Below are 25372 nucleotides of genomic sequence, written 5' to 3' on the forward strand. Positions count from 1 at the left end.
CTGCAATGTTTCTTCAGCTAGAAAATAACTAAACATTGATTGGTGCTACCATTTCAGGGACATGGTGATGTTTACCTTTTGACTAAGAAAGAGCTACTTCCATATTGTAGACGTGAAAAATGTAAACTAACAAACAAGGATACTTTTCCAACAATTTTCATTTGCACCGTGGAAATGTTTGTTTTTGTTCTCAATATGAGTCAACTCGAACTGTAATTTAAAGAACGCCTACAAAATATCTGGAAAACAAGATTTCTTTAACCGTGCCACAACTTTGGTTTTGCCTCAGTTCTTGCTCAGCATGTATAGAATAAAAAAACTTTTTAAAAACTGACAGAAATCAAATACATTCACAGAAATGAAAGTGCTAAAACATCACACTTTAGACGAAAGAGGAACAACTTCCTCGCCTAACAGTGCATCGTCTCCTCTCTTCCTAGGTCACTTGAGCGCGTCATGTTCTCTGCCGGCTGATCGCGTGCCCTACCTCCTTGCTACTTCCTGTTCCGATGGAAAGGTGCGCTTCTGGAGGTGCGTTGTTATTGCGACGGAGCCTTCCGGTGTGGACCGCTTGGTTTACCAGTGGGAGGAGTGGCCTCTGCTGGTGGAGGCGAGACTTCCCAACAGCAGCGCAGTGGAGGTGCAAGGTCGTCCCATCGAGGTCAGCTGCTGCCACTCCGGACGGATTGCAGTTGCCTACAAGCGGATACCAACCACAAGTCTGATCTCAACACCGTATCTGAACTCTCTCCAACTGTTGACTTCTCCTCCTACCCTGTCTTCCTCCCCTTATATGCACAACAATAACAACAACAACACCCGCCTGACTCCAACTCTGACTGTGCAGCATAGCCCAAATCTCTCTCTAAGCCCCAACGCAGCAAACTCTCAAGAGCCTTTGGTCCACATTGGCATCTTCCAGTGCGAGTCCACTGGTGGTTCACAGTGGCATCTAGAGCAGACCCTAGTCCTGGACAGCACAGACCTCCCTGTCCACGAGGACTGTCCTGGGTCTACTAGTAAGAACCTGGTTCATTTGGACTGGGTCTCCCAAGAAGATGGGTCACATGTTCTGACTGTTGGTATTGGGACAAAGATTTATATGTACGGCCGTCTCGCTGGGAAACCTCCAGAACTGGGCTTGACATCCGATGCCAGTCGAGACCAGAGCTCGTCGCGCCTGGTTCTGATTCAATCGGTGGATCTGGTCTCCTCTGTCGAAGGCTCGTTACCCATTCCAGTCTCCCTCTCCTGGGTGAGAGATGGCATCTTGGTAGTAGGCATGGACTGTGAGATGCACGTCTACTCCCAGTGGCAGCCGCCAGCGCCAATCAAACCCAACTCCCCGATTGCCCAGGACACCGACATCAGCAGCAGCGTCTCCTCTATCATCTCAGCCATCAGGCAGTGCCAGGAGGACGGTCCCGGCTCCGGGGCCCCCGTGTCTTCACTTGCCCCTCCCAAAAAGTCCTTGACGAGATCAATGATGAGTCTGGCTCAGAAACTCAGTGGGAAGAGAACAGCGTACGACCTGCCTGTCGAGATGGAGGATTCTGGGCTTTTCGAAGCAGCTCACCAACTCTTCCCCACTCTGCCTCAGTACCATCCTGTACAGTTACTGGAGCTCATGGATCTCGGGAAGGTGAGTTAAAGAAATGACGCTCTATACTTACTTTATCTAATGAGATGCATTTATTTTATTTAAGCACATTCCCCATCAGCTGATTGTAATTTCTTACTGTCTGAACTTGAATGCACTAATTACAAACAATGACATTGTGACATTGATTGTTGTGATTTTTTTATTTATTTGAAAATATAAATGTGTTAATCTTAAGGTTCACCGTGCCAAAGCGATCTTGTCCCACCTGGTGAAATGCATCGCGGGAGAAGTTGTGGCACTTAAAGACAGCACAACCAATCCTGAGAAACGTGTGCGCTCTCGAACAATCAGCGCTGGAGGAAGCGCCGCGAGGGATCGGAAGATGTTCAGCAAAGCGGAGAACGCCACCCCCGACTACACGGAGATAAGCTCCATCCCACCACTGCCTCTGTACGCTCTGCTGGCAGCCGATGAGGATACATTACCAAAACCTGGTTGGTATACACTGTGTGGTGTGGGTTTTAGGATGCTATTATTCAGTGTTACCAGTGTATGAAGAGTCATTGCCCATTGACATTTTACCTCATTGTTTCTCTGGGGAAACGAAGTGAGGAGAAGAATAAAAGCAGAAACTTTTAAACAGAAAAAAGTCCTGCTCTTAAGTATGTTATTTGAATCTTCGATCTCCCAGCTGGAGGGAATTTTTCTGCATGTCTCTTATGAAATACCTGGTGTAATTTCCCTTTGTTTGATGTCCCCCGACAGATAAAGTGATCAGTGTGAGTGGAGATAGTGGACACGGTTCCATTCACACTGATGTTTATGAAGAGCTCTTTCACACACCCACCGTTGCAGACCTGGACCCCCTGGAAGACGATCAGGAGGAAACGGGGAACAAGGTCGGTTTCTGTTGACTTCTGTTTGGTTAAAAAGATGGACAGCAACATTTAGATATTGTTTGCTCTGCCAGTGTGACGCTCACATACACAATGGTACATGTCAATGTTCATTTTAGATTATGGAGTAAAGATTAAAGCCTGTGATGGCCCTAGTTCCTGCATAGGCTAAGTGTCCAGATATTATTAAATGGTTGACGCATTGGGAAAAGCTTGTAATATACACTACCGTTCAAAAGTTTGGAGTCACTTAGAAATGTCTTTATATTTCAAAGAAAAGCACTGTTTTTTCAATAAAGATAACATTAATCAAAAATACACACTATACATTGTTAATGTGGTAAATGACTATTCTAGGTGGAAACGTCTGGTTTCTAATTAAATATCTCCATAGGTGTATAGAGGCCCATTTCCATCAACTATCACTCCAGTGTTCTAATGGTACATTGTGTTTGCTAATCGCCTTAGAAGACTAATGTCTGATTAGAAAACCCTTGTGCAATTATGCTAGCACAGCTGAAAACAGTTATGCTGGTGATATAAGCTATACAACTGGCCTTCCTTTGAGCTTGAAGTTTGAAGAACAAAATTAATACTTCAAATATGAATCATTATTTCTAACCTTGTCAATGTCTTGACTATATTTTCTATTCAATTCTCTATTCATTTGATAAATAAAAGTGAGTTTTCATGGAAGACACGAAATTGTCTGGATGACTCCAAACTTTTGAACGGTAGTGTATATGTTATATATATATATGAATCTAGCCATGACACATTATTCCTTTTTAACATTATTTCCTGCCTCTTTCTATTACGTGTTGAATCAATCTTGTCCTCTATCTGGTTCAATGTCTCTAGGTTATCGACCTGTCCCAGTACAGTCCCACACAGTTTGGTCCGGAACATGCTCAGGTTCTGTCCAGTCACCTCCTTCATTCCAGTTTGCCGGGCTTAACCCGCATGGAGCAGATGTCTCTCATGGCGCTGGCCGACACCATCGCTACCTCAAGCACGGACCTCAAGGACAGCCAGAGCACAAGCAAAGGTACTGCAGGGAAAGGAGGGCTCTTCCAACGGATGAGATTCAGTAGAGAAGTGCCCCATTCCGCAACATCACTTAATTATGTTTTTAACTATCAATAAGAGCTTTCTGTCGTTCCCTGACTAGGTGGAGAGACGCTGGACGAGTGTGGTCTGAAGTTCTTGCTGGCCGTCCAACTCCACACCTTCCTCTCTACCTCACTGCCTCCAGCACACCGAGCACAGCTGCTGCGGCAAGGTACAGTGGTCCTCCGACTGTTTTCATTGGGAGCGTTCCACAGCTGGCACAAAGTAAACCCTGTAGCATTCAGCTCACTGTACGGCCTTTATTATATTTGAACCTTGTAGGATCTTGCAAGATTCAATGTGTGTCTCCAGCGTGCCACCTAAAGAGCTGGCCTTCTGCACTCCGTTCAGATGTAGCTCCATTGGCAACCTCGGTAACAGGCCAGTATCTCGATAAAGACCTCTAAAGCTACAAAGATGGACGGTTACTGGTGGTCCCAATTGTACATTTATGACGGTGAAAGTCTGAATGAGAGGAGTGAAAACAAGCCATCGTCTATTCATCATCCTCAACTATTACTGTAACGTCACCCTTGAGCAAAACACTTACTGTGTTTGCAGCCGTAGAACTCCTCAGTGGCCGGCAATACAGCACCGCAGCTGGAAGAGGAAATTCTGTTGACTAAATGGACTCACTCTGGGTCTGGTAGCCTAAATGAATAAAATGTGAACATAAAAGCTTTAGCCAAGTAGTAAATCATTTTAACTAAATTGGTTCATACACTCAAAGCCGACCAATGAGCACCTGAACATCTGTATATGACGGTAATATAAACAAAACCATGAGGCAATTAGACCGAACCTATATGCAGAATCTGACCAAAAAGTGATGCATTAGTCGGGTTTTTGTTATATCTGCAGCATCCAGCCAACCTTAAATAGCAGTGAACAAGTAACCCTTAATTCTCACATTATTTATTAAGTACTTTTCTTGTCAATGAAGCTCTTCTTGTTTTACCTGAACAAATATCAGCAATTGTCCGTCCGGTGAGAATTTGGTCCGATAATCTGGTATCGACCGTGCTGCTGCATTCCCTCCCTGCGCGGTGTTGATGTGCTGCTGAATGCAGAGCGTTCCCTCTTCTCTCATTGGATTGGATTCAATCTATTGTCATTGCACAGAGTACAGGTACACAGGCAAAGAAACGTATTCTCTGCATTTAACCCATCCTTAGTTGATTAAGGAGCAGTGGGCTGCAGCGATGCGCCCGGGAAGCAACTGGGGGTTCAGTGACTTGCTCATGGACACTTCGACTTGCATCAAATGGGGAGACCGGGGATCGAACCGACGACCGACCCTCTTACCCCACTGAGCTACAGCCGCTCATGTGTCTGTGTCTTCTCCCTTCAGGCCTGTCCACGTGTCATTACGCCTGGGCCTTCCACTCTGAGGCTGAAGAGGAGCTGCTGAACATGCTGCCCTCCCTCCACAAGGGAGAGCCCACCTGGCCTGAGCTGCGCTCCATGGGCGTGGGCTGGTGGCTGCGCAGCAGCAACAAGCTACGCAGGTGTATTGAGAAGGTGAGGCGTCCAGTGACGTTAATTGGTTTTCATTCTCGATTTTGGTGTCTTTGCTCGGATCTTAAACGGCGAGCTGTGGCAGATTTGCCCCTCCCCGAAATAAAACTGGTTGACTCTCGATGTAATCTCTTTTTTTTTTTTTCTTCCGCTTCGTCAGGTTGCCAAGACGGCTTTACAGAGAAACAATGATCCTCTGGATGCAGCTATATTTTACCTCGCACTGAAGAAAAAGGCGGTGGTCTGGGGATTGTACAGGTATGGCAGACCTGACATCATTTAGCATGTGAAATACACAATCATGTCAATATTTGCCCTTCTACTCTTAACCAAGATTAGTTCTCTCACATTGCTGAAAAGCTTTTGCACAAGTGTTGAATCTGTTTTTCTCTCCAGGTCTCAGAAGAATGCCAAAATGACCGAGTTTTTCCGCAACAACTTCAGCGAGGACCGGTGGAGGAAAGCGGCGTTGAAAAATGCGTTTTCTCTGCTTGGAAAGCAGCGGTTCCAGCATTCTGCAGCCTTCTTCCTTCTCGCCGGCTCCCTTAAGGACGCTGTGGAGGCAAGTGGGGGGAAAAAAGACATGGCGCACTGTTTGGGAGAAACACTCGTTCTTTCAACTGCAAGTGCCACTTGTCAGCCTTAAGTTAGAAAACATGCTTTCAGCAAGACTAATGTCAAGTGCAACTCAAATTTATTTATACAATTTCTGTCTAGTTGTTGTGTCCTTTCCCCTCAACAATTCATAATCAAGGCCAGTGTTTGATGATATAGTAAAAGCAACGAAGTCGCATCCACAACGAATCTTGCCAGCAGCATTCCTGGAGCGTGCGGCATCATTTTTATTATTGATACAGCTCGATAGATTCCAGCAGCGGTGTCTTTGTCAAGAGCTTTTAGCGCAATGCGCTGAATAATTATTGATGTTGGCACTTGACTCTTGGGTTTTTCCGTCTTTCCTCCTTTTTTACAAGACGTTCAATAGCAAGTTGATACATTTGCGAAGCAGCAGGAACTACCACACTAGTTTGTTATGTTGATGTATAAACTTGTATAGTTCTGCTTGATTCTTAGAATGGCTGATGTAGTTTGAAAGATGTCTATTAGTATTTCTGCCATCTATCTCTGTTTAGAAAGTCCCCAAATCAATGAGTCATTACTTCCTCTCTGTGAGTAACTGGAGCTTTTCTAAGCATTTGATGGAAATGAGCGTCACCCAGGCAAAGGGCTGTCATTGACTTTCTTAAGTGTCACAAGTTGCAACTATCTACAAACTCTTTGCCGTGTGCAAAGACTTCTATTATTTGCACGTTCTTCCCCTTTCAAACAAGAAAGCTGTAACTTCAGGATAACCGTGTCAAGAATATACGTGATTTGTCTGCTCATGTCTTATCTCTCTCCATTCGGTCCCGAGGCAATAGCTCAGAAATCATTTTTTAATGATAACAGACTGTGATATGTTGCTTTATTTCCTTCTCCAGGTGTGCATAGAGAAACTGCAGGACCTGCAGCTTGCCCTGGTGATCTCCAGACTGTACGAGTCTGAGTTTGAGACGGCGTCCACCTACAAAAAGATCCTCCAGAGACATGTTCTGGGACAAGACAAACAGGTTCACTATTTATGTCCAGCCTTTTCATCAGGCTACTCGGTGTTGTTTGACACTAGCATTTTGTTAATGAGACTATATGATTATCTGTTGTTTTTTTCAGATTCAAGCCCACCAGGACCCGTTCCTACGCAGCATGGCTCACTGGGTCCTGGAGGACTACAGCGGAGCCTTAGACACTCTACTGGAGCAGCCGGCAACCGGCTTCAGCTCCGGGTGCACGGAGAGCAAATGTGATGCAGGTTGGTCTGCAGTGCTCATTACTTTGGTTTCTTCTTTTCTTTACCTCCTATGCAAAGGTCAAATATAGGTTCAAAGATCATTAAATGCCACTCTGCATCACAGGGTACACACAATTTACATACAAAATTCCACCTCAGGGAGCTTTGAACTTTGATCTTGTCTGAGCAGCCAGCATCGGTAAACGGAGAGAGTCGTCTTCTTCTCGTCACATCGAAGTCCTGCGCTCTGCCCAGTGGTTCGCCAGTGAAGTGCAGCTTGTTTCCGGGACTCCACAATGGCGCCAGTAAAGTCTCTGTAAAGATGTCTGAACAGTCACCGACCTCAAGTTGTTGAATTAGCCTGAATTTACCTGCAACTAAACATTAACCAGGAGCAGAGGAATAGCCTCAGGTCGTTGCTGGTTTTCCATCCCGGCTGCTCTACCGGTTCCACAGGGACCGTCCACTCTGCTTTAGATTTATTTTCATAATTTATTGCCGAGCTTACTACCCTCTTAATGATCCCCTAAGAATTTTTTATTTTAAAGTACATTGTTTATGTGGATGAAAAGACACAAATTGGCCAGGATCTGACATTTTAAAATATAGGAAGTATTTGATTGTGTGTGTGGGGACTTTGGAACAGGAGGGGCTCAGGTCCACGTACTGAGGCCGGACTGGTGGCAGTTAACCTTCTGGGCACTCCAGAGTTGTCCTCGAGCACAGCACTGAACTCCCAAATGTGTAACACTAACCACAACTAAATGTAATGTAAGAACATGTATAAGGCATGCTTGAAGATTAGATGAAGAACTGAACTTAATGTGAACCTCACTTAGACTCGGGAGACGAACCAGTCCCAGATTAACGTTGCTGTGCTACATGTGTTTCATAAATGATGTTCTCATAGTCCATTCAGAATGCTTTCACTTTCCATCCATGACAGGTTCCTCCTCGGTGTCCACGTGTAACCCAGAAGTGTTCAACTTCTACACCTACCTTCGAACACACCCACTTCTCCTTCGCCGGCATTTTGGCTCCTCAGACAAGGCGAAGGTTGGACTGACGGCTGAGGGCCGCCGGCCTGACTCCATTAGCCTGGAGGAGCGGAGGCTGTTTTTCACAGCTGCGTACGCACACCTGCAAGCTGGCTGCCCCATGCTGGCACTTGAAGTCCTCTCCAAGATGCCCAAAGTCCGCAAGCACTCCGAGCTGCCCAACCAGGCCGCTGACCTCAGTGTCGGGAGCGTGAACGGACAAACATCCAACCCGGATTGGTCTCAGACGACTCTGAACGGCTACGAGTCGGACGGACACAGCTTATCCAACAGCCATTCGGATTCAGTGTTAAGTTTTGACTGGAGCCACCAGTCACCGGCGCATACAGATGAGCCCCTGGAGCTGAGATGGGACAGTGACAAAGATGGAGAGGATGAAGAGGAAGATGAGGAAGGAGAAGCTACAAATGTCGACGGCAGCAGTGTGTTCCAGGACACACGGGACGCCACGTCGCCGCTAATGGAGACGGACACGGGAGAGGACAGTGAGAACTGCCACGACTTCATCGCTCCGTGTCATGACATCTTGGCGGCCCAACTGAAGTTTACCGCCTGCCTGAAGATCATGACCAATGAGCTCCGGACGCTGTCCAACGGGTACGAGCTGGATGGAGGGAAGCTGCGTTGCCAGCTCTACCAGTGGTTGGAGAGAGAGGTAATTGCAGCACAGGCATATTTACAGAATTTAACATTCAAATCTATCATTTTGCCAATAGATATTGATAAAATGTCTATTCGGAGGTGCATTCGTCTGGCTGCACCCTTAAGTTCTCTCAATAAAACATCCATAACTCCCACACGGCTGTTCTGTCTGTGGTTTCAGGATTGTATCTCTCTGTGTGCACTGCGTCAGTGTCCAGTAGATTTCTCTTGAATTGTTTCTCTTTTCCTGTTTGACAAGTCTGTGAAATGTTTTGCTTCCACTCCCACACACGCAGGACGACTTCCTTCACGATAAGTTGATGAACAAATTTTTGTTCTTTTTTTTTTTTCTTCCTTCGGATTAACCCAGGTGGTGGCACTCCAGCGTTGCTGCAGCTACAAGCCGTGCTTGCCAGAGCTGTCTGTCCAGGGTGATGCCCCCGATTCTGGGTTGGTGGAGGAGGAACAGGTGGGTGTAGATAGCTGGCAGCTTCTAGAATTGTCGGATGTTTGTGATGAAAGATCGATGCAACACAACAGCTTGGTGTGAAGAATTGTATTTTGAAAAGATTGTTTCCTTTCTCCTCGAATATCAACTCCTTCCAACATGTCTCCATCAAATTAGCTACATATCAGTTTCATCAGCAAACCTGATTATATATATATATATATTTGTTTGTACAGTATGCATCAAACATTTCAAAGAACCACTAGTTTTTACTTTATTTTTACCTTTGCACAGGTTATGTTTTGATCGCTGTGTATTTATTTATTTATTTGTATGCGTGTTACTCGCATAACTCAAAAAGTATTAAACCGAATCGCATGAAATTTGGTGGGATGATTGGGTATTATCCGGGGACTATTTGATTAGATTTTGGGATTGATTGGGTCAAAGGTCAAGGTCATGAAAAGGTACCAAAAAAGTGACTGCGGCGAAGGTATGCGCTCTACCGAGTGCCTGTTCTAGTTTATTTTTGGGTTTTTTTGTTTTTACTTTAAAAGAACTGTTTATTTCGCGTTGTTTTAAAACATGGCTGTCTGGATAACGTTGGCATAATTACAGGCCTGTTGATTGATTTTTGTCTTCAGTACTAATAAAGTTCAACTGATCTTTTTACAGCCGGGAAGTCCTCCTGGTCACCGGCAGCGGAGTAGGAGACACTGGCTGCAGAGCAACCAGCCCTTACTGAGGATGTTCCTGAGCTACTGCAGCCTGCACGGCTCTCACGGTGGAGGACTGGCCTCTGTGCGCATGGAGCTCATCCTGTTGCTTCAAGAGTCTCACCAGGTATAGACGGCACGCAGAGCTCCACCCTCCTTGGGTACACATGGACTTTCTAAGTCTGTGTGCTATAAGTGGAGGGAAGGGGTCGAATATGTAAATGTGATGTTACACCGGAGAGAAATGATGAGCATACAAGTCCAAATATGTGGTCGCGTAGGAGAGTTTAATGAGTTTTAAACAGTGTACAAACTGAGGTAGTTAACGGGATTATTAGCTTGTCGCTGTTGATGCTGCCGGTGATTTGGTTAAACAAGTGACGGTGTTGATTGGTGACTCTTAGCCGAATGCCTCTGTTGGGACGGATCATGTTGACATCCGGATGAGAGCTGTCTATAAAGTTTTTTTTAAACATATTCATTCTGTTTATTATCAACTCCAACTATTTATGTTGGTTACTTTGTGCTAACGGTTGATTTTCAGTCGGATGCGTATGTGGCTGCTCAGTCGCTCGTTAAACCAAAACACCTGAACACTTGATGACAAGTGACAACTAATCATCCTACGATCAGACGTTATGATGCTAATTGTCCATTTGTTGATCTTATGTTTTGGCTGTGGGCAAAGCATCGCTTCTGCTGCCGACCCTGACGAGGGGCAGATGCACTTTTAATTAACTGATCACAAAGAAAGACACTCGATGAAGCCACCTGGAAGCTTGTCCTCATGTAAGCAGCTTCCCGAGAGACACACACACACACACACACACACACACACACACACCCCCACTGGTTGTGCACTGGTGATCACACCTCCAGCAATGAGCTGGCAGCTTGTTCTGATCCTCCGTTCTCCTGAGGGAGTTCCTGCCTCACTATTCAAAGGTTGAGTGAAATTTAAGGAGGTAAACAACTCAATGTGCCAGCATGGGAGCAATGTTCTTGAATGTGAGCAGTCAAGCAGCACTGGGTGTTCTGTCTGCTCCCTCACTTTGACTTTGTAATAAAATCCGTTTCTTCTGTCCCAGCTCTGGTCCCATGGTTGTTAAATTTCTCTATTGTTATTCAGGAAATTTCTGTATTATTCCTTTTGTCTTCACCTCAGTCGGCCTGTTGAGGACGTTAGTGACACCTGAATGTGATTCATCAAGCGTGACAAACATCAGCCTGTGTTACCCTTGCACACAGAGTCATGTTCAGGGATCTGATATCCAAACACAATACCACGCACCTCTTTGTTGTCTTCTCTTTAACTGTCATTCACACATTCACTGGAAGAAAACATCACGCGCTCTCCAGGGGATCACGTGTGACACATTCAGGCTCTCTTGTTTTTTCCTGGTCTCCTTAGTGAGTCGAGAGAAAGTTGAATATATCTGCTCTTATTTTGTATGTTTATTATATTGTAAGTGATGTGTGATTATGCATATTCCCAGATTATTAACTGTATTACACATGATGAACATTGTCAAAACTATCTGTTCCTTCAACGGTGCACCTGTTTGTCAAAACTGAACCCACATTTCAATGTTTCTCTTTAATTTCTTCCAACAGGATGACTCCACTCAGCCGGCGGTGACGCCATGTTGTCAGCCGACATCCATTCCTCTCCTGATGGCGTGCACGTCCAACGTAAAGACGGTGGTCGCCAACCCCATCGTCTACCTGACCAATCTGGCCCAAGACATCTTGAGGACCATCAATTCCCTCGACTCTCCTCCTCATCCGGATGTGGTTAACAATGAGGTGAGGCAGTCCGTCTCTGGTCTCGTGCATGAAGAAATGCATTTAAGGGATCCGTATCCAAATCTGTGTTCATGTCAGAAAAAAAAAAGTAAAGTTGTGTATCGATAATTAACGAATGCGGCAACATGTAAAGTTTAAATTAGTTCTTTTAGGTGTTTTTTTAGTTTAAATTGTTTAAATGCACCTGACTTTCTTTTTCTTCATTTATCCCTTGCCTCATTTAGATCTATGTGCTGCACACGCTGGCTGCCTCCCTGTCAGCCTGTATATATCAGTGTCTTTGTGATGGACACACCCACAGGTACGTGAGCCAAGCAGTTGTTTTAAAGCTACGGTGTGTAGGATGTGACCACATCAAACACTGAGGCTGCGGTTTAAAACGATCTGGAACTTCTCCGTTGTGCCAAGCATGTCGGAGAACTACGAGGACATGTCTAAAGGTGTTTTTTTGTCCCTTCTGGGCTACTATAGAAATGTGTATGTCGTTGTAACTGTTATCAAAAGGCAACGAAAACGCACCTTTTCATGTGTTGAGACAAGAAAATATACCTATGATATAAAATATTTTCTCTTTCTGCCAATACATATCCCCCTAAATGCTGCTGATTTGAGTGACCTTAATGCATTAAAAAACTTGAGCCATCCAGACCAGTTCTCCCAAACACAAATTTGGGGATCTAGGGAATTGAATCTTTGCATTTCTTTTACCATTGTTTAAAAATCTAATTAATAATTTTAGCCTGACTGGATTTGAGTTCATAGTCTGTATCTAGATTGCATCATCTCTCTGAGCAAGCTACTTTAATTCTTTATGTGATGCTTATCTTTGATGCAAGTTTCTCAATATTCCACCACCTTGACACAAACTCCATTAACAATAATTTATAAATATATATATAATTATGTATAAAGAGATATCGAGACAAAATTCCGGCAACAAAAAAAAATATGTTGATTTGCGTTCTCTGGTTTTGCGTTCTCTGGTTTTGCGTTCGTGTGTGGGTGTGTGGACTTATTAGGCCAGAATAATAAGGAGGAAGGGACATGGCGACTTGTGGTAACCAAGCAAAAGGGTAATGCACGTATGCATTTTTAGTCAAACACTACAAATTTAATCGCAAAGTGGAAAATGCTTTTGAAGATGGCTTTTTATATTTTTATATATATTTTTTCCGGGTCTGCAAAGTGAAGCCTTCATTATTCTGTTTCACGGACAGTAGTGGGTGGATCCTCTGGTTGCATAAAGAAGTGTGGTTGTATAAATAGGGTGGCTGCCTGTGGTTGACGGGTCGCTACCGCGGCTTTGTTCGGCCTGGGAGTCGTATGTGTTTTAATAATGTATCCTAGAACTGTAACATTCATAAAGGTTCATTGGAACGTTTTCGGTCGCCCGTTAGTGCTCCTCCCTCTCGTGCCAAAAACAAGATGGTAAAAGCCCAAATCAAAGGGCTTCACGGGGGCTTCGTCCACTTCCCATACGCGGTCTATGGCTTCCTGATGGTTTTCCAAAGCGCTGTAGTGAAGTGATGTAAGACCTGGGAAGAGACAAACATGTTGGAAAATATGTCTGTTTTCATCTTGTTGGAAAGATTTATGAGAGTTGATTAAATACTTAATCAGATTTTTGGATTTGACAGATGGGTTGGAACATTGGTTATTTGTGTGTGTGACTTTGTGTGTGACTTTGTGTCATGGTTCTGTCAGATTGCTTTCTACTACACAAAATACATTTTATTTATGCTTGACTCGACTAAGACTAAGTACTGAGACCCCAGAAATACATTTAGCTTACACTAAAAAACTACTTTCATTATTCCTTCAGAGTAAGGGTTCAAACCTCAAAGCAATGTAGGGAAATGAGCACTTATTATTTTCCTCATCTGCCATTTTCTTTACACACACACACACACACACACACACACGCACACACAGCCATCTATTGCATACTGTTGGGAGTTCTTCAGCCCAATTAAATTAGCAAGGCTATTTCTAATTTAACACGGTTTTTGTTATGGTAATTATGAAATAAACTCTCCTGGTGTGTTGCTTAGTTTTGATGAAATGCGCTTCCGTTTCTTCCTCTGAGTGTCGGAGCGAGAGCCGGAGTGCATTTTTTTTTTAATGGTATTTTCCGATGTAGGTTGAGTGTTGTCGTCACGGTGACGGCGTTTTGATGTTTGATGCATGTTCTGCTCCTTTCTCTCCGTCGTCATGTGAACATCAGGTTAATCGAGTTCCCCGTGGAGAGAGCAACACTCGGGTACATCAAGTGAGGCCTAAAAGCACAAGCGGTGTTGTACCTTTAGTGTGAGCGTGACATTGTGGATTGAATTTGTGTGCATTAAGATCAGTTACTTCCAATCCTCCATCTGAATGATTTTTGTCTTTGAATTTTAGAATCTCTTTGATGCGGGTCCTTTTTTGTGCAAACGCTTAAAAGGGGACGAACCGTATTGGATGTCAAGCCTGCGGGTTCGGCATATTTTCTGTAAAAATTACCTCTGCTACAGTCATATTTTCTTTTACTACGTGTTGAAAAGCAACTCGACACAAGAACTTGAGCAGTGATACTTTTATCAACGTAAAGCTTTCCACCAACACAAAGTAACACAGCTTGCGATCTCGAACTCAAGATGAATATGGCATTAAGCGGTACTTGCAGAGGTGTTGTTGGATCTCACTTCCCCCAGAGATCCAAACAATGTCAGCCGCATCCATCATTCTTTTCGAGATTATCACTTTAATATTTTAATATACACCTAGGGAGGTAGTCAACCTGAGAGGCAGCCCTTAAATATTGTCACATCTCGACAGCGATACTTGGAAACATCATCCCAGAAATATATATTCCCACCACCTCAGCCTATAATTCTTTTTTTTCCACTTTCTCACAGCCTTTCTTGTTTTATACGTGCCCTGGCATTGACAGTGCGTGGTTTCTTTATTCTGTGTCCCACAGCCATGTGAACCATTTCACAGGAATCGTGTATCAGAGTGTGTTGCTGTCTCAGAAGCCGCCACTCAGAACCGTCAGCATGGACGAGTCCGTCCAGCCCAACACTTCCCCTGCACAGTGGCCAGGTAAATCAGCCAAACCGCACACACACGCAAAGAGATGTATTTCTACATTTATTTGAAAAGGGTATCGGTAAAAACCTGGTGCTTGAAGTGAGTTGAGTCAGACTATTTCTTGTAAATGAGGCATAATAATAACAGCTGGGCACTTTACTTTCAAACAAATGTTTCTCAAAGATGAGGGAATAGCTGTATTGACAGCAGTAGGATGGATGGTGTATGTGGGATTGAGTCCCCACGTCCATTATAATGAAAGGATTTTGCCGCCCGGTGAAACGATGCGTCTCATTGGTGTTCTGAGAAGAGATCAGTGGGGATGGGTAGACACATCAATTCAAATGTTTGTTCTTTTCCTTTTTACCTTCGCATTGAAAATGCGGAGGGTTATGTTTTGATCGCCGTATATTTATTTATTTATTTGTATGCGTGTTACTCGCATAACTCAAAGTATTAAACCGAATCGCATGAAATTTGGTGGGATGATTGGTTATTATCCGGGGACCATTTGATTCGATTTTGGGATCGATCGGGTCAAAGGTCAAGGTCATGAAAAGGTCAAAATCGTCTCTTTTTTTCCAATTTTTATCCAATTGGCATGCAACTAATGCCAAAATGTTCATAATTCAATGCCCAATCTTGTGATATGCGAAGGTATGCGCTCTACCGAGTGCCCGTTCTAGTTGTTTGTTGTTTCTTGTCCTGCGCCTGAAACTGCTGTGTGCTTGATGTTCACTATGTCAACACACGTCGGCTCCTTTTTTTCTTCAAAACCGGTCCGTTTTATGTAGTTTTGTACACTATATATTATTAGGTAAGCTGGATATTATGGTCTCTGAGTGTGGAATAAAATATGTATTTTACACATTTTAAATGGTTCTTCAAATGCCGTCTGTCCTCTCGTCTCTCTAGGTATCGCCTCTCTCATTCGCTTGTTGAGCTCGGCAGGCGAGGAGAGCCAGCCGGGCTTAACTGTGCTGCTCTGTGAGATCCTCACCGCCGTCTTCCTCAGTCTGTTTGTTCACGGCTTGGCCACTCACTCCAGCAACGAGCTGTTTCGCATCGTGGCCCACCCACTCGACAGCAAGCTTTGGGTGGCGGTGTTCGGGGGAGGCGCCCGCACCCCTGTCATCGACAAACTCAACAGCCCATCAAGAACACCCCCGCCAGGTGGGAAGGGATTAGTGTGGCCAATCTAGTTTTCTTTCTGACAGTCTGCCTGCGTGGCTGTCTCACTGTGAGGGCTTTCTTTTGGAGGTGACCCAGTCGCTAAATCAAATCAGCTCAGCTAAATGTATTGGGTTCTAGTTTGTGGGTCAGAGTGAAATTCATTAACTTATTAGTGTGGGAGCTGTTTACCTCACGATCTGCACTCTCTGTGTACGTTGGCATCTTGAACTACAGTTTAAAAAATATATATTTTAAGGATATTGCAATCTTTAAATCTTGTCGCATATAACATATATGATCTGAAACTTCACGAGTGGGGTCAGGGTGTGATACTAGCTGAAATCATCGCTGCGGCAATTTATCAAACCCACTTTCTCTCAACACCCCAGCCTCGCCAAGCAGCTCGGACAGGAAGTCCAGACGATTCAGGCTCCTGACGCCACGCAGCGGCTCCAAGGACGACGCCGGGAACGAGCGGGAGAGCCCGTCTAGTGCCAAGCACGGCCCTGTGGTGGAACAGGAAGCTGCCTCCATCTTTAAAGAACGATTTGTCCCTCCAGAGCTCAGCATTTGGGATTACTTCATTGCCAAGGTAAGCCACTATATCAGTAACAACCCCAACATCACATCTGGTAAATGTTGATCTTGAGTGTATTGACCTCTCATTGAGATAATTTTTCGCATGCAGGGCTCATTAATAACATCATTATATTTTTCACCGTAGTATGGTTTATGGAAACGAACAAATCTTTAATCGTCCAACTACGTCAATCGGCTCCATAACAACACGAATGCTTTCCGCTTTGTTTTGTTTCTCTGTCTCATTCATTGTTGTTGCGTCTTTTAGCCTTCGCTGCCACCATCTGAAGACCGAATAGAATATGACTCTGAGGAAAGCCAGGACAGTCAGGATAAAGAGGAGGAGGATGACTATGAATACGAAGACGTGTTTGACCCCAGCTCTCCGCAAAGGGAGCATTCAAACCATAATTCCTACAGGTAGCGACACACACGGCACCGAGTGGCTGTTACAGCAGAGAGACTCTTCTTCACCTGAATTCAAGAGGAGTAAACCTGCGCATGTTTACAGACATTTGTGTCTTTCCATTGATGTTGCACTGCCTCTACACTGCCGCTCCACACTCAGTGTCGGCACACCTTTATGCCCCCAGTTTTTTTTAGGGAGCTTTGAACCCATTAAAAGTATTTATGATCAGAATTTTAATCTGATTTATGTATTTTTCCCTCTCAGTTGGTGTTTGATGAGACTGTCTATGGTTCAGCTTGTGTTGGTCAACCTCAAGTCCTTCTACCCAATGGCAGGATATGATCTCTTGGGTAAACTCTCAAAGACTCCACACACACTGTTCTGCCCTAACATGTGGGATGGAGCAAAGTGCCGCCCTATTCCCCTCCGCCCGTCTCCGCTCATCTAATGATCTCGTTCCTACTCCGAACAGATCTGCCTGTGGTGTCTCCTCTGTGCCACGCTGTGCTGAAGACGCTGCAGCGATGGGAGCAGGTGCTGCAGAAGAGGCTGGAGATCTTCGGGGGCCCGCCTTCCAAGTACATCTCCACCCTCCTCAAGGATGAAACGGCTGCACCGGGCCCCGCCCTGCTCAGGCACAAGGCCTTGTTTGAACCTTCCAACACCCCGTTCAGGTACTGGCATGAGCTGGGGAGAGGTACAAGAATGAATATGTACAGACCATTTAAAAATGTGTTTCTTTCTTTAGTCGTCCTTGGCATGTTTCCTTTATGATGTTTCAAGCCTACAGATATCCCCTTGAGCTTCATGAATAAGTGATGCTGTTCAATTGATTATCGTTTAGCCTCCAGCATCAGATACATCTGTAGGACTCATTCACACCCGTAAATGTGTCTATAAATAGATTCAAAGTTGTCTCCTTCAGCTGATGTCACGCCAATTGATTCTCACACAGCACGTACGGGACGCACTGTCGGGATTTACTGTACGTGCTTTTGATGCGTTTTGCCTCGAGCACCACACACGAGGAGTTTTCAGATCAACACCAATTGCACAAATCGGAGAGGATATCGTCGAGCGCATTCTGTCGTGCTCCAGTGAACCGATGCAACGGATTTAATGAAATGTGTTGTGTATTATTTTCAGAACGAGCCACCACTCGGCGCTTCCCGTGAAGCGTCTCTGGCAGTTTCTAGTCAAACAGGAAGAAGTGCAGGAGACGTTCATTAGAAACATTTTTACCAAGAAACGGGACCCGAATGAGGTACACCATGTTTACACCTTCAGCATGGACCGTCTGTGTTGCACAGCTAGTATATTGTATTAATTGTCACAGAATAACACATTAACTATTTTGTAATAAATAAAATCCACGCCACGCTCCTGTATTTACTCGCAAGGCAAACTGCATCGTTATTGCTCTTAATTCCTGATTGGCGTGGTTGTTGTTGTTGTGCATGCCAATCACATGTATTGTTATCCCCTCCAGTTGCATGTTGATGCTTTAATTTCATTCCAATAACTACACCGTGTTTGATTAACTGCACAATAATTCAGTTTCTGTGTGTGCTTGACTGCATGGTTCATTACTTGTTGTTGTGTGTCTGTGTCCCTGTCATGCTTCCTCAAATCATTTAAGTCGGGTGAGGACCAGACTGACGATATGAAATGTTCAGGGATGGAGGAAAGAGGAAACAATCAGGTACTGCTGCTTCAGAATAATTGGGACTTTTGAAATTGGGGTTGGGATCAGATATTGTTTCTAGAAGTGATATTTAAGAACAAAATATTACCAGCCGTAAAGGTGGGATGGACATTCTTTACTCCTGAAGATTATAATCCTATGAATGAAATGTTTTATAAGTAATAAAAAAAAGAATTGGATATATACCATTTGAATAATTCTACTTATATATTATTTTTAAAAACGTGCTGCATGATTGTGTCATGCAGGCGGCAGTGATAACATTGGTTGTGGACTTCACCAGCGGGCTTTAGTGTTTGAAGCACCAACATCAAATTTGGTTAATTGTGAAAGCTAAATCTGCATTAATATGCTCCCATGTTTAACCGCGCGTCCCCGCTCTCTGGTACCTCTCAACAAAATTGTGTCGTGCATTTTTGTTTCTTATCAACAACTCACGCTTCTGAAATATTGTACTCGCATCACAGTGAATTAGTAAATGTGGCCTGTCGCATATAATCTTAGAAACATATAAACTGTGATCTTGACAGACTTAAAGCCTGGGCCATGAACTCTTGACTGTTCCAGTCAGTGTTTGACATTAATTAATCTTGCGCTTAACTATCCTTGTGAATGGGAGCCAAAATATGTGAAATGACCGTGTACATCGATGCTTTATGGATGTTTCTAATCTTCGGGCTCTCGCTGTGCGAGCTGCCATGTTGTCGCGACTCCATTTGGCTCCGTGTTAATTAACCCGGCCTCTCGGCGGACGAGCTACGGAGCTGAATAGCTTCTGATTAATGGGGCCGCACGCTGTCGCAGGGAGTCTGTGCCCCGCGGGGATTACGCGCTCGGTGAAAATGGCAAACCGCCAGATTTAGATTTCTGCAACTTTTAATTTTGACTTTATTCCCTCTGACAGGAAGAGACGCGGTCTCGTCCCCTTGAATCGACGGAGAAAGGACTTTAATTCAATCTCGTGCTCAAAGAATGCTCGTCTCAACTTGAGTTGCATTAAAATCGTACATCTCTATACAATATGCACAGCTACAGCGTCGCCGACTCCCGCAGGACCTCTACGGCTCAGTGTGCGCCTGATCCAATGACACCAACCCAGTTATGGTGTGATTAATACGGTGGCCCGATGCGCCTCACAAGTCCTCACAAGTCCTCTCCTGACCTCTAAAGGCGAGGCAAACTAACACGAACATGGAGTGCAACTATTGCACCGCGTGGAACCCAGCGAGGCGGCTCCGACTTCTACGGCAAATATTTTGACGCCTCGTTCATCAACCCCTCTAACGGGTCTCGTAGCATGAAGGGAAATGTTCTGCATCTCATGTTATGGCTTGTTATTTGTCTGCAGCAAATGTTTACTGACATTTTTCAATGTGTGTGTGTGTGTGCGTCTCTGTGCAGACTGAGGCAGACCTCGGCTTCCCCGGAGGAAAGGCACGCATCATCCACAAGGAATCTGACATCATCACGGCCTTTGCCATCAACAAGGTACGAATCTTTGACTCAGGTCACTGAACAGCATAATATACAGATGATGTATTATCACAGAATGTGACAACAAGCATATTACGTTTCAATAAATACATTTTATTTATACTGGAGAATGGCCAGTATAAAATATATAGATATCTCGATTTAGCGTCTTACAGAAAACCATATTGGACTGAACACGAACCAGAAACACAAAGTGCATGTTGGTGTTTGCTTGATGTGTCGATGGGTGACAAAACAAACTTGCTTTAGGTAGTTTAAGCCCAGCTGTTCACGGTAACTTCCTGTACGTTAAAGATGTTCCACTCAACAAATACAAATGAAGGATGTAGTCTGAATTTGAAGTATTAAACTGGTCAATTTCAAAGGGAATTTTTTTAGAAACACTCATTTCAAACCTTTTGCTTCACCTTAACCAACTGATTCAAAGCACACTTTAAATTCATAACTAAAAAAATAACAATTAAAAAATATAAATATATATACTGTGTGTATATATATATACAGGACTGTCTCAGAAAATTAGAATATTGTGATGAAGTTCTTTATTTTCTGTCATGCAATTAAAAGAACAAAAATGTCATGCATTCTGGATTCATTACAAATCAACTGAAATATTGCAAGCCTTTTATTCTTTTAATATTGCTGATTATGGCTTACAGCTTAAGAAAACTCAAATATCCTATCTCTAAATATTAGAATATCATGAAAAAGTATACTAGTAGGGTATTAAACAAATCACTTGAATTGTCTAATTAACTCGAAACACCTACAAGGGTTTCCTGAGCCTTGACAAACACTCAGCTGTTATAAATCTTTTTTTTTACTTGGTCTGAGGAAATATTAAAATTTTATGAGATAGGATTTTAGAGTTTTCTTAAGCTGTAAGCCATAATCAGCAATATTAAAAGAATAAAAGGCTTGCAATATTTCAGTTGATTTGTAATGAATCCAGAATGCATGACATTTTTGTTTTTTTAATTGCATTACAGAAAATAAAGAACTTTATCACAATATTCTAATTTTCTGAGACAGTCCTGTATATATACACATATGTGTGTGTATATATATATATATATACTAAGAGCTTCACTCTGTTGAGCGCTTGCTTGAATAATATTTATTTAAAGAACGCAGCGGTGCTGTGATCAAAGGAAGGTGCACCTCGGGTCATGATTAAAGTTACCATGTTTTTTTGTGACCACAGGCGGAATAGAGTTTGGAGAAAGTCCTGTTAAGCCTCGCTCTCTCTTCCCTAACCCTCACCGTCTCCCCCACTTCCTGTCCCCGTTTGCCTCCTAGGCAAACCGTAACTGTTTAGTCATGGCCTCCACCCATGACATTCAGGAGTTGGATGTGTCATCCATCTTGGCCACGCAGATCTTGACATGGATCGATGACGAGGACGCAGAAGTCAAAGGGTAAGAGAGCCGTGAGTCGGTAATGATGGTGTAGGCGGTGTGTGTGGATGTGCAGCATAATCTATATCCTCATATGAGGTATTATCATCGCAGACCTGGGTCACTGTCTCTCGGTATGCATCGTTATCGTCCTCCGTACTGTCAGTTTCTCTATAAATGAACACAAACTGTCTTCAAATAAACAAAACAATGCTGGCATGGAGTTTAAATCTTGCTATATTTCTATTTTTAATGCTACCTTTTGAGTTTCATTCGTAATTTGATCTTTTCTCGATGATAAATGACCATTCTAATGGTCATTAATCATACCTTTCAAGTTGTTATTTCCATTTTAATTATTATTATTAATCTCCTTTCTTGTTGAATCAAGTTATTTTTCCATATTTAGAATTATTCATCTCGTCTTTCTCAATGAAATCTTCATCTGTTAATTGCTAAACTCGTCTCGGATACATCAACTCTGAACTGTAGTGCGTTATATAGTTTATTTTAGATTTGAAGATGTATTAAATACCTTATTACTCGTCTACGTCTCTGTAGCGTTGGCGGCGACGACTTCCTGGTGGTCCATGCGCGGGATGACTTCGCCGCCCTGCACGGCACCACGCCGTACACTCACAGTAGCCCCGGCACCCCCATCAACATGCCGTGGCTGGGCGGGGTGCAGACGGGCCGCGGTGCAGCCGTGGTGAGCGCTCGACCTGGACTTGTATGTGACTTTCCTACCCGAACCATTTGTTTGCCCCACCAAATGTCGACACTACCAGAGACTTAAAATACAAGGAACTTAAAATACAAGGAACTCAAAAACAAGAGATGGAGAGAAGAATTCAGGAGAATGAAAACAAGCTAGAATGAGTTTGTACCATTATAGACCTGAGAGGGGAAAATAAGAGTAAAACATCCAAATTAAGTAAAAATGAAAAAGTACATAAAGCATTTAAAAAAAAAAAAAATCAATTATTGAGATCTGTGTGTCACGTCAGGATTTGCTTTATTGTACGTGTTCCTGATGGCTGCGTGAGTTGTTTTGCATGTTTTCAGACATTAACTGCAAACTGTTCATACTTAGCTGAAGGCCTTTACAAAGCTGATGATATGATATTCCTTTATTCGTCCCACAGTGGGGAAATTTCAAAAATCACAGCAGCGGTGCACATCAGAGCATCAATGAAAATAAATATAAAACACAAAGCTAAATACGAACAACTAAATACTAAAAACACACTACTGTGTTGGTGGGTGTGGGCCGGTTTGATGGCGCCGATGAGGGGCGTGTCGTCCACAGAAGCTACACGTAGCTGCTGGCATCAGCTTCCTCCTTGACTTCCAAAGGAACCAAGATGTTGCTCACAGCTCCTCAGACTCCAGGACAATGCAGAGGTCTTTAAATGAAACGTTGCGTTAGCAGTGGGAAGATTTCTTTAATTCCAGTGTCTGCAGAGCCTCTGGGTCGAGGCGGTTGCGAGTCGTGTTTTGTTGATATCAACCAGCTCACACCGGACAGCGAGAGCCGCCCCTCATCGTCATTATTTCAGCACGAGGTGGGAGCCGAATGCATTTAGAGACGATGATAAATGAAATCCTTTGCAAGACATTGGTGTTAATGTCTCTGGGCCACCAGTCATCACACAAGACAGGATATGGCCGCTGAGGTAAAGTGTATTAAGGCAATTTATGCTTTACGCTGATGGAGAAACCATCCATTTGTTCAGCGAGTTAAACGCAGCATTAAATAAGTACTTTGGCGTAATGATTTAGGTTTAGCATTCCTCTGACCCGTTAAGTGGATTCTAACTACCGCTGAGCACCTTTCAGGCATGCACCTTGTTACGTAAATGTTATGGCACCTTCCACATCGACATAAAGGTTCATGACGATCCATTAGTCGCGAGCCGTTAGTTTAACAGATGGAGGAAGCCGGCAGTGGGAAGAAAATAAATGTTTTGTTCATACTCTCCTGTTATGAGTTTCGTTTTCTTCTGATGTCGGCTTACTAAACTTCTTCTCCTCCTCTTCTCTTCTCCCAGATGATCAAAAGAAACATAAACAATGTGAGAAGAATGACCTCCCATCCCACGCTGCCTTACTGTAAGTACGACTCTGGGTGCTACCTTTAATCTACTGAGACACGTCAGCCATCACATTCCTCATGGTGAAAACCAGAGGCGCCTTCAGGGGGATGATTACATCACCCCAAAACTTTCTTATAGATACTCAGAAAGTGGCAAAGATTTTTTTTAAATGATTTCCTGGCCCCAGTGCTGCTCTTGATCTACAACAAGTGAGCCCTAGCTTTTATTTTACAGTCAAACTGCAGAGATGGGGATTTAAGTTGTGAGGTTTTTTGGGTGGAATAATTCTCAGCAGGTCGTCAGAACATCTGAAATAAACCGTTTCCTTCATCAGTCTTCAAACGCTGGGAACAAAAAATGTGAAAACTCACCGTGGGAACCGAATGAGACGCACGGTGGGGGGGAAATGAGCTTATGGCACATTCTGCTTTTTGACATTTTTCATCCCAGACCTGACAGGCGCTCAGGATGGGAGTGTGAGGATGTTCGAGTGGGGTCACTCCCAGCAGATCATCTGCTTCAGAAGCCCCGGCAACTCCAGAGTCACCAGGATACGATTCAACCACCAGGGGAACAAGGTTACCGAGACACACACACAACCACCTACACACACACACACACTGCTGTGCAGGGTTCGTACGGTCATGGAAAACCTGGAAAAGTAATGGAATTTTAAAATGGTCATTTCCAGGCCTGGAAAAGTCATGGAAAAACTTGAATCATAAAAGTTTTGGAAAAGTCATGGAAATGTGTTATGATCACGTGTTCATTTACGCCGAATTTGACATAATTAATATCTTTTTTTTAAAGAAAGACGCTCAAAATATAAGCCGGCGTACGCTCTCAATACCCAAAATGTTCTAAATTTTTCATGTTTTTACCGAGATTTCAGTTTGGTCATGGACATTTGGTTTAAAGTCATGGAAAAGTCCTGGAAATCCATCGGTCAAAATGTGTAAGAACCCTGGCTGTGTGAACTGTGAAATCGACCAGTTGAAACGGTTATCTTCTCCCATCCAGATGTCTCCCCATCCTGAGCGACTGCATTGTGACATAATCATTCTGTCGACTCGGGTCGCGGCGCGAGCCCGCTCCACAGCGGGGAGCGTTGGCGCAGTTTGTTATTCAGCTTGAGTGATTCAACTGCTCTGAACTCCGGCGCTCGCCTGCAGCTAATAACTTTCCCGGGATGGAGCCGCTCCGGTGCCAGAGCCGTCTTTATCTGCCTGTTCTGGCCAGAAGAGTGAAATGTGCTTTAAAAAACCCCTCCAATGTATAATTGGATCGAGTGGCCGGGCAGAGCGCTCGCTGTTCGTTATGCAAGTGCTGCTTGAACTTGTGAAGCTGTTGACGGGTTTTCTGGAAGATAGTTTGAGAGCAATCCAAACCACCAGGAGGGGGAGACGGTTCTGAAACCCGGAAGGAGCCCATGTGTGTTGGACTTTAAGCCTGATATCCGCTCTCCGGATGTTTTCTTCCAGTTTGGGATCGTCGACGCCGATGGAGGTTTGAGTCTCTGGCAGACCAACACCAGCGGCATCGCACCCAAGCCATACCTGGTAAGAAGGTCCTGACCAACGATCTACCTTTTAGTTTTGTCATTGAAAATGCGGACGGTAATGTTTTGATCGCCGTGTATTTATTTGTATGCGTGTTACTCGCGTAACTCAAAAAGTATTAAACCGAATCGCATGAAATTTGGTGGGATGATTGGTTATTATCCGGGGACCATTTGATTAGATTTTGGGATCGATTGGGTCAAAGGTCAAGGTCATGAAAGGGTCAAAATCTTATTTTTACCATAGCGCGGTCAATTTCTATCCGA

The 25372-nt window shown here is 43.9% G+C and overlaps 1 protein-coding gene across 8 annotated transcripts in view; it reads left to right on the plus strand.

The window, feature by feature from the left end:
• The window catches only part of LOC130196186 (dmX-like protein 1), a 54670-nt gene that overhangs the window by 20875 nt on the left and 8423 nt on the right, over positions 1-25372 (plus strand). For 5 of the 8 annotated variants that reach the window (XR_008832201.1, XM_056418075.1, XM_056418078.1 and 2 more), the window contains 29 exons: positions 441-1642; positions 1839-2097; positions 2369-2502; positions 3361-3547; positions 3671-3781; positions 4961-5130; positions 5288-5385; positions 5524-5689; positions 6609-6737; positions 6838-6976; positions 7902-8668; positions 9026-9124; positions 9779-9946; positions 11434-11625; positions 11850-11926; positions 14585-14706; positions 15610-15867; positions 16257-16459; positions 16715-16866; positions 17120-17205; positions 17328-17529; positions 18002-18119; positions 18495-18557; positions 19962-20048; positions 21354-21472; positions 22013-22181; positions 23503-23563; positions 23998-24125; positions 25029-25106. Coding sequence is in view for 7 of the 8 variants with exons in the window: in XM_056418075.1 (XP_056274050.1) it covers positions 441-1642; positions 1839-2097; positions 2369-2502; positions 3361-3547; positions 3671-3781; positions 4961-5130; positions 5288-5385; positions 5524-5689; positions 6609-6737; positions 6838-6976; positions 7902-8668; positions 9026-9124; positions 9779-9946; positions 11434-11625; positions 11850-11926; positions 14585-14706; positions 15610-15867; positions 16257-16459; positions 16715-16866; positions 17120-17205; positions 17328-17529; positions 18002-18119; positions 18495-18557; positions 19962-20048; positions 21354-21472; positions 22013-22181; positions 23503-23563; positions 23998-24125; positions 25029-25106 (5744 nt within the window). In the remaining variant the exon portion in view is untranslated. The remainder of the gene's footprint in view (positions 1-440; positions 1643-1838; positions 2098-2368; positions 2503-3360; positions 3548-3670; positions 3782-4960; positions 5131-5287; positions 5386-5523; positions 5690-6608; positions 6738-6837; positions 6977-7901; positions 8669-9025; positions 9125-9778; positions 9947-11433; positions 11626-11849; positions 11927-14584; positions 14707-15609; positions 15868-16256; positions 16460-16714; positions 16867-17119; positions 17206-17327; positions 17530-18001; positions 18120-18494; positions 18558-19961; positions 20049-21353; positions 21473-22012; positions 22182-23502; positions 23564-23997; positions 24126-25028; positions 25107-25372) is intronic. The other 3 variants (XM_056418079.1, XM_056418080.1, XM_056418081.1) reach the window with 3 other exon arrangements.

Source organism: Pseudoliparis swirei, chromosome 7 (assembly GCF_029220125.1).
Source record: "Pseudoliparis swirei isolate HS2019 ecotype Mariana Trench chromosome 7, NWPU_hadal_v1, whole genome shotgun sequence".
Lineage (NCBI taxonomy): Eukaryota > Metazoa > Chordata > Actinopteri > Perciformes > Liparidae > Pseudoliparis > Pseudoliparis swirei.